Source organism: Daphnia pulicaria, chromosome 8, assembly GCF_021234035.1.
Source record: "Daphnia pulicaria isolate SC F1-1A chromosome 8, SC_F0-13Bv2, whole genome shotgun sequence".
In the NCBI taxonomy this organism is placed as follows: domain Eukaryota; kingdom Metazoa; phylum Arthropoda; class Branchiopoda; order Diplostraca; family Daphniidae; genus Daphnia; species Daphnia pulicaria.
In genome coordinates, this window is record NC_060920.1 from 3,886,092 (window position 1) to 3,894,599 (window position 8,508).

General features: G+C 43.1%; 1 protein-coding gene across 3 annotated transcripts; it reads right to left on the minus strand.

Moving 5' to 3' along the window:
• Window positions 1–7,220: 7,220 nt before the first annotated feature.
• Window positions 7,221–8,508, minus strand: LOC124312515. Of its 3 annotated transcripts, none has more exons than XR_006910509.1 (7): window positions 8,256–8,508; window positions 8,059–8,162; window positions 7,836–7,995; window positions 7,680–7,772; window positions 7,489–7,611; window positions 7,366–7,417; window positions 7,221–7,297 (listed from the first exon to the last, which is right to left on the minus strand). XR_006910509.1 is itself a non-coding variant. In XM_046777050.1 (7 exons), the coding sequence occupies exons 3-7, from the start codon at window positions 7,856–7,858 to the stop codon at window positions 7,273–7,275; spliced, it is 321 nt and encodes a 106-aa protein (XP_046633006.1). In that variant the 5' UTR covers window positions 7,859–7,991; window positions 8,059–8,162; window positions 8,256–8,420; the 3' UTR covers window positions 7,221–7,272. The 3 variants fall into 3 exon arrangements, 2 of the variants coding, with proteins under 2 accessions (XP_046633006.1, XP_046633005.1); XM_046777050.1 differs by having other exon boundaries at window positions 7,489–7,616; window positions 7,836–7,991; window positions 8,256–8,420; XM_046777049.1 differs by having other exon boundaries at window positions 7,489–7,616; window positions 8,256–8,418.

The following is an 8,508-nucleotide window of genomic DNA, read 5'->3' on the forward strand; positions in this document are numbered from 1 at the left end:
CCTCCGCGGAAATGTGGGAGCGTCTGATACTGCAATACGCCAACGCTGCTCCTATCAACGGCAATCTACTGCTAGAGAAATTTTTCAACTACAAATACAATCCTGGTATACTAACTCTACAGTTCATAAAACTAAAGAATCTTGTTAACTCACATATGATTACCGTTCACAGAGCACAGAGTGCTGGATCATGTGGCAGTTTACACAAACTTGGCAGAAGAGCTGAGAAACTTGGAATCACCTGTCACTGAACAACAACTCGTTGTGAAAATTATCCAAACACTGCCCCCCAGTTTTCGCTCATTCCGTTCGGCTTGGGACAATCTACCAAGGAACGAGCAAACAATAGCAAACCTAACACCAAGACTGGTAAACGAAGAAGCCATCAGCAGAGCGGCCAACAACGGCGCGATGGATCCGACCGATGCGGCCTTCTTTGCGTTCCACACGCCTAAGGCAGCCGCTTTCGCCGGGGAGAGTGCTGCAAAGACATCCCCAGGGCAAAGTTTCGACAACGCAGCACACGCGCAAGGGGGATTCCGTGGCCGTGGACGAGGCCCCTACTTTACGGGTTAATGGCGAGGACGTGGCAGAGGCAGAGGAGGAAGAGGAGGTAGAGGTGGTGGGAGCTCCAATCCGCACAACCACTCATACGCACGAAAAGATGGACAACAACAAAACGATCAGCAGCAAAGAAGCCAACATGCCGGCTCAGTCGTCTGCTTCAACTGCAATGGAAACGGACACAAAGCTTATCAGTGTCCAACAAAAAGAGAAGAAGAACGTGGTCAGGCGAGACAAGAAAATTTCAACAAGAAAAGAGGTTTTGGCTGTATCTCTTCGTCATTGTGTCTGGTTGCACGGGAACACAAGGTCTGGAACGCTGATTCGGGCGCAACTAATCACATGACTGATCAACGGTCCTTCTTCACCACTTTCAAAATAATTCCACCCGGAACATGGAAAATCAATGGAATTGGTGGTGTTGAACTACAAGCCCTTGGTATAGGAAACATCGACGTCATTACAGAAGTAGATGGTGCGAAGCTTGAAGGAACATTCCACGACGTGTTATACGTTCCCGGTCTTGGAATTAATCTTTTTTCAATTGGAGCAGCCACCGACTGTAACGTCAATGTTGAGTTCACTGATACACAGGTATGATACAACTCGTAAAAATTTACAGTCATGACTCGAGATTTATGTATATAAATATTTCCTTACCAACAGGTCTTTTTCGCTAATAAGGAAACTAACGAAAAATTCATGACTGGCTCCCGTGTCGAAAACTCCCTCTACAGATTATGCGCTACGACCAAAAACCTAACGGAACTGAACGAAGAATCTTCAACAGCGCTCTACGGTGTTGGTAATGGGAGTACCAAGGCGTCCCTCGAACTTTGGCATAGAAGATTCGGCCATCTCAACTGTCAAGACATTTTAAAGATCAACAAATCTAAAGCAGTATACGGCCTGCACCTCAACGACGTCAAAAAACCACTCATATGCGAAGGTTGCATCTTTGGAAAACTCCACCGTAGCAAGTTCCCAACCGGATGCGGCCGCGCGGAAAATATCGGCGACTTGATCCACTCCGATGTCGGGGGTCCATTACACGTGCCAACTCCTGAAGGCCATCGCTTCTTCGTCATCTTCAAAGACGACAACAGCAGTTATACAGTAGCCAAACTCATGAAGACGAAAAATGAAGCTGGCACGCATTTCATGGAATTCGCAGAAATGATGAAAACCCAAACCGGAAGGCCAATAAAAATACTCAGGACGGACCAAGGAACCGACATCCTCGGCGGAAACTTTAGCGAATACAAAAAACCTACTGGTCTTATTCATCAAACTACTGCTAGGTACACTCCACAACAAAACTCTCGTTCCGAGAGAACGATGCGTACAGTTGTAGAGGCCGTGAGAAGTGGCCTGTACACTAACGACAACAGCAACCAACTTCCGTGCAACATCAGAAATGAAGTCAGAGAACTCTGGGGCGAATTTCTTCTGGCTATCGTTTACATATTCAACCGGACTCTCACCAGCCACACAGAAGTCACTCCGTTCGAGAAATTATTCGGCAAGAAACCATCGGTTGCCCACCTAAGGGTTCTCGGCTGCCGCGCATACGCGCACGTTCCCGACCAGCTACGCAAGAAACTAGATCCTAAAGGCGAAGCATGTTGGATGGTCGGCTACGGTGAAAATCAAAAGGCCTGGCGACTTTGGAACCCTGTTGAGAGGAAAATAATCGTTTCCCGTGATGTCACCTTCGATGAAACAATCCTGATTGGAGATCACCCACTCACAGCTGTAAATGACAATAGCCCATTGGAACCAATGCAACTATTAGTAGAAGTACTTAATCAGGTATCTTGCTTATACTAGTAGCCATACATAAACGAACAAAATCTATTTTTTGTGTATATATATTTATATATGTGTATATATATATATGTGTATATGTGTATGTGTATATATGTTTATATATATTTTATATATACATCCATTTTTTTTCCACCAGACTCAACTAATCGAAGGTGTAGATGAAAGCCAAGACACTCCCGATAATCAAGATGCATCAGTCGAAGAAGCTTCCCAAGTCGAGGCCTTAGAGGAGGAGATTGAACGGGCTCCTGGCGGCAGAAATGAAGAGGGTATGGAAGTCCTCGACGTTGCGGATGCGGAACCTGTTCACGTTGCGACTCCTGATGACGCCAACAAGAATCTAGAAGTGGATGAAGTCCCCAACATTGACGCCCCACCGATATCGAGTCACGATTCACACAATTATCGAAGGTAAAAACTAATCGCTGTTTCGAAAAAATTACTGGCGCTCACCACCTTCTATATATATTTCATAGACCCTCAAGATCCGGCCGCGTGCCAAGATATACGGATCGATACGTCGAATATATGGAATCATACGGAAATGCAGCATCCACTGATCCAGCCCCTAAGCGCTCTTCATTTTTCGAACTAGAAGTTGATGAACCACAAACCTACAAACAAGCGGTGGAATCAAGATATGCGGAACAGTGGTTACCCGCTTTCAAGGCAGAGTATGACTCTCAGATCAAGAACAAATCGTGGGTGCTCATCCCAAAATCCCAAGTACCAACTGAGTGCGCTATACTGCCTCACAAATGGGTTGGGAAATATAAGCCGGGCTATGGAGACCCACTGCAGCCAGATTTCGTGGCCCCACGCTTTAAAGGAAGATTAACAGTTGTTGGATGTCACCAGCAGTACGGCGTCGACTACGAAGAAACGTACGCACCTGTGCCACGCCTTGACTCAATTCGATCTGTTCTATCACTCACCGCATCGCTCGGATACAAATCATTTCAATTCGACGTGGCCACAGCGTTCCTGAACGCGGATGTTGACAAACCAATCTTTATGACCCAACCCGAAGGATTCGTGGTGTCTGGAAAAGAAGACCACGTGTGTAAGCTTTTGAAAGCAGTCTACGGCATAAAGCAGGCTCCCCGTCTTTGGTGCAAGACCTTCATCGCCGCCCTACTCAGATATGGTTTTAAGGCACTGGACGCAGATATGTGCGTGTTCATCCTGGTAAACAACAGCATCGTGTCATATCTCTTCATCTGGGTAGATGACGGATGGTTTTCTAGTAGTGCTGATGAGGAGTGTCAACGCTTCGCTACTTGGATCGGTAACTAATAAGTTATAACCCTTTTTTTTCCATTACTCACAAATCAAATTTCCTACCTCTTTTGTCAGGTAACGAATTTGAAGTAAGATGTCTCCCCCCGACCAGATTCGTTGGTATGAACATCGAGTACGACAGGGAAAATAGCCAAGTTTTTCTCTCGCAGCAGCACTCGATACTCAAGGCACTGGAACAGTTCGGCATGACGGATAGCCATCCCAAGCTGACCCCAGCCGAATCCAGCGTTCACCTTTCTAGTTCGATGGTGCCACGCAACGAGGGGAAAGTGGACATGTCTTTAATCCCCTACCGTGCGGCAGTTGGATTCCTGCTCTATCTCTCATCTACAACTAGACCGGACATTGCTTACGGCGTTGGACAAGTGTCAAAATTTTGCGAAAACCCACAGCCGGCGCACTGGAACGCAGTCAAACGTATATTCGCTTATCTGAAAGGTACGCTCGACTTCGGTATATGGCTGGGTGGACGGAAGGATGAAGGAGCCGTAGTCTATACCGACGCCGACTACGCCAGTGATGTAGACGACCGAAAATCCATCTCAGGATGCATCGCTTTCTACAAGGGAGGGCCAGTCGCATGGTCGTGCAGGAGACAAGAATGTGTTTCTATCTCAACTACCGAGTCGGAATATGTGTCCTTATCTGATGGAGCGAAGACAGCTCTTTGGCTCAACGCGCTGGCTAACGGCCTAAACTCGTCTCCGGTCCCAATGGAAAAGTCTTCAGGCGACGAGGTACCACCAAATCCCGTTAAGATGTATTGCGACAATCAAAGTGCTATTTGTCTGGTCAAAAATCCGGTCCATCCGAGGCGATAAAAACACATCGACGTGAGATATCACTTTGTAAGACAGCTGCAAGAAAACAACAAGATCGCAGTCGAATTCGTTAGCTCCAAAGACCAACTGGCCGACATCTTCACGAAGGCTTTGCCAGCGCCAAGGTTCCAAGAGTTACGTGAACGCATCGGGGTAGGACCATACGAGAAGAATTGAGGAGGTACGGGTTTGAGAGAGGGTATTAGAAACGGCTGTCCATTTGGCAAACCCGCTTTACCCCCTTCCCCTCCTTTGAGCAAGTGACGACGCCAGGCTTTTCTTTAAGTCTGGCAACGTGGGTGGGAGTCATCTTAGAAAAGGGGGGCTTCCTTTTTCCTTCTTCTTGTCCGTGATCTCGTGGAGTGTGGTAACGCTGTATGTGCTCTGTGTTTCGTATGTGTGTCTCAAATGTTGCTTTGTGTACCCCTTGTGTCATCGACAATATACACTCAGTGCATTATATCTTATTTATTTTAATAATAACTTCACATCATTTCTTATTTTTGATAAGTCCGAATCGTAACATTAATTGTGTACCTTGGGAAAGAAGAACGCCGATGACGTAGTCGATTATTTGAAAACTGTCTCTGAAATTCATTCGCGATGGCTTACATCTCATTCGTTTATTCATGGCGATAATACACTTGCTCAAACCTAAAAGACTTGCCATGACTGTTGGTACTGATAGACAAATGTATATCCACACCTTAAATTGTTTGGTGAAAATTTGTATTAATTTAGTAAGGTGGTATTAGATGTTATAAATAGATTCTTTTCTTACCTCAGTTCTCATGGGCTGAATCAAAGCGCCAATGTTAGTAGAAGCATTAGGGATTGGTATAAGGATACTAAAAGAACCGGACAACCACGGAGATGAAAAATCTGCATTTTTAAATCGCTCTACTGATTCGACTAAACCCCGAGATACAATTCAGCCTCCTGAAATGAAAAATGTAGAATATGTTGGATGTAATTTTTTTATTTTGTAACTTTAATGATGTTAAATGAGAGTTAACTCCTTGACGTAAGAAAGTCATTCCTCCTCGTTGATTTGGCAAATCATCTACGATCATATTAGGTCCAGTCATTGGGATGTATGAATATCTACATGAAAGATGCATTATAGGGAATCTGATTCTCTGCCAAATAAAATATACAATTGGCGAAATTATACGTGAAATTGTAGCGAAGAGAAAGCCACTCAAGGGCGAGAGAAACGGGTCCCGCAGTCTGGACGACATGGCCAGTCGAATTTCTTTTCACTTCGTAAATACCCGGAAGCTTTACACGTTCCGAAGGTAGCCGGTGAAATAGGACCTAACGAAATAGGCCCCTACAAAATAGGCCCGTCAAATAGGACCTACAAAATAGGACCCTACAAAATAGGCCCACTATAGAAAATATTTCTAAAGCGGTCCTATTTCTCCGTCAAAGTGGGCCTATTTCTCCCATTTATTTCTAAGTTCCATTAGGTACTCTGAAATATTTTCATAAAAACATTCGACCTATTCTACATGAGCGAGAAGGCGGAATAATCTGCGAGAGATCCGCCACCGTATATATTCATTGCCGTAGCTCAAACCACGATGAGTGATTTCACACATTGCCGTTTCGTTTTTCACATGTTAGGCAGCTGATTCCCGTCTTTATTTTTTGATGAACGTATTCCCCTTGATCTTAACTGTAAAACTCATTTGTTCAAACGTCGTTTTCACTTATTAACTATCGCTAATTAAAAAAAATGAACAAATTTTCGTGTTTTCTTCGCCATTTATTTGTTCCGTAGCTCGATCCCCCCTTCAGCGGCTCAGCCTTGAACGCGTCTCTCCCCTTCAGCGGCTCAGCCTTGAACGCGTCTCCCCCCTCTACCTATGCTAATGCCAGTACTCAGGTGAAGTAGGAAATGAAAATGTTTGATGAAATAAATCTTACGGATTGATTTCAAACATATCCATAACAATTTCATGTTTTTTAAAGCAACAAACGCATATCACTTTTAAGTTTCTTGTTTTATGCGGCTGACGCGAGGTGCTGCTCAAGCCGGCCAGAAGGGTGGTCGAGCAGGGGAGGCTGCACGCACTCGTGCGAGAGGGGTGAGTGAAGGGGGGTTTACCTGGGCCATACCATACACTCCCATGTTTTCCCTTTTCCGTACATGTCAACGGGTGGTCTAGTGGTTAGCACCTCGGGCTATGAATCTCAAGCGCCGGTGTTCGAATCTCGGCTATGTCGAAATAGAATTTTATTTACAAAATATTTTAGAAAAATTAATAGCTCAACAGCATAAAGCGGTGTGGAACTATCCTGGCGAAATTGATCGTTTTTTTTTTTTTAATTGATAAAGAAGAAAGAAATATACAGCACGAAAAGAAAATTTCTATTATAGTTGAATACCAAATGTGGTTTTGAAGATTTCCATCTATCGGTGATAGTGGCGTCAGTAGCGTGGTTCAATAGCGTCATGAAGATGGCGTCATCTGCTCATCGTCAACTTCAGCGTTTAATTTACAAATAAGAAATATAAATCTTATAAAAAAATAAAAATAGCTTCAACATGTGTACATTTTATTTTTAATCATTTTAAAATTTGAATTACAATTTTCGTTACATTTGATCTGTAAGAATTCAATTTTGAATCATTTTCATTTCAAATTGATTCACACACATAGCAGACGCCAACACATCAAGCGCAAGCATCAAGCGAAATCCTTTCGTGACTTCGGAGGGGCAAACCAACCCCAATCTCCATCATCACTCAAAATTTTACTAGAAGAGCTCGTCTGTAAATGAGAATTCAGTCATACAACTGTAAATTTTAAAATTGATTGCCCAGTTGTTAAAGTTTAACCTGTTAAGATGCTGTCTGGTGGTCCTCAGTTGATTTCTGTTAGAGAAGATCCCTATATGTGGAATGCCAATGTTTTCAACTGTTACATCTGCTAACAAGGAATCTGAAAATGGTTATACTTACAAATAATGCAAATCAACCTGTTTACTCCTAGGCTAGTTAGGGGTTGGCATATTATAAATTGACAGGGCACCATCACACTCAGATGCCATGGCTCGATAAAATTGTTGCACATCTGTGCAGCCCCTGAACTATAAAGAAAACAAAGAGATTAAAAGCCAACTTTAATCAAACTAACAAATAATGCAATCAACCTGTGTACTTCTTTGTAGCAAGCTTCTGGCTGATGAAGAGGTTCTAGCTTGCTGCTTGCGAGTCTCCTCTGACCAATGCTGGTGTTGAAATCACTAAGAAGTATGGAGATTAACTAGTTTGAAATAATGCAAAATGAATTGCAGACACACACATACCAGCACACGAATAAAGAAAGCATATTGTGTTAACACAGGGCACGCCAATCACGACGCTTACATAGGGCACGCCAACCATGACGCTAACAGGGCACGCCAACCATGACGCTAACGGGGCACGCCATCATGACGCTAACGGGGCACGCCATCATGACGCTATCTTTTCAACCAAGTTGAGCATTCCAATTAGAATAAATATTGACAACATTATAACCTTATTTACCTGAAATTGCTCACTCCAGCAGTAACACTTATCATAGAGCACAGACCACGCTATTCAAAGATGCTTGGCGTCTGCTTGACATAAAAACGATTCAAAATCGATTTCTAACAAATCAAATGTTTCAAAAAAAACAATTTACATATTTATTAAAAATGATCAATAATAAAATGATTTTTATTTTTATTTTATAACTTTACTTTTTCTTGTTTGTATTTGTAAATTAACGATGAGGTTGATGATGGATTGATGGACAGATGACGCCATCTTCATGACGCTAATGAACCACGCCATTTTAACCGATAGATGGAAATCTTTACACAAATAGAATCAAAAATTAAACCACATTGAAAAATTCGTTTAAGACCTCGTAATAATTTATAAAAAACATTTTCATTAAATGCGTAAGAGTCGATGATGGTTGATGGTTAATGGTTGATGATGGACAGATGA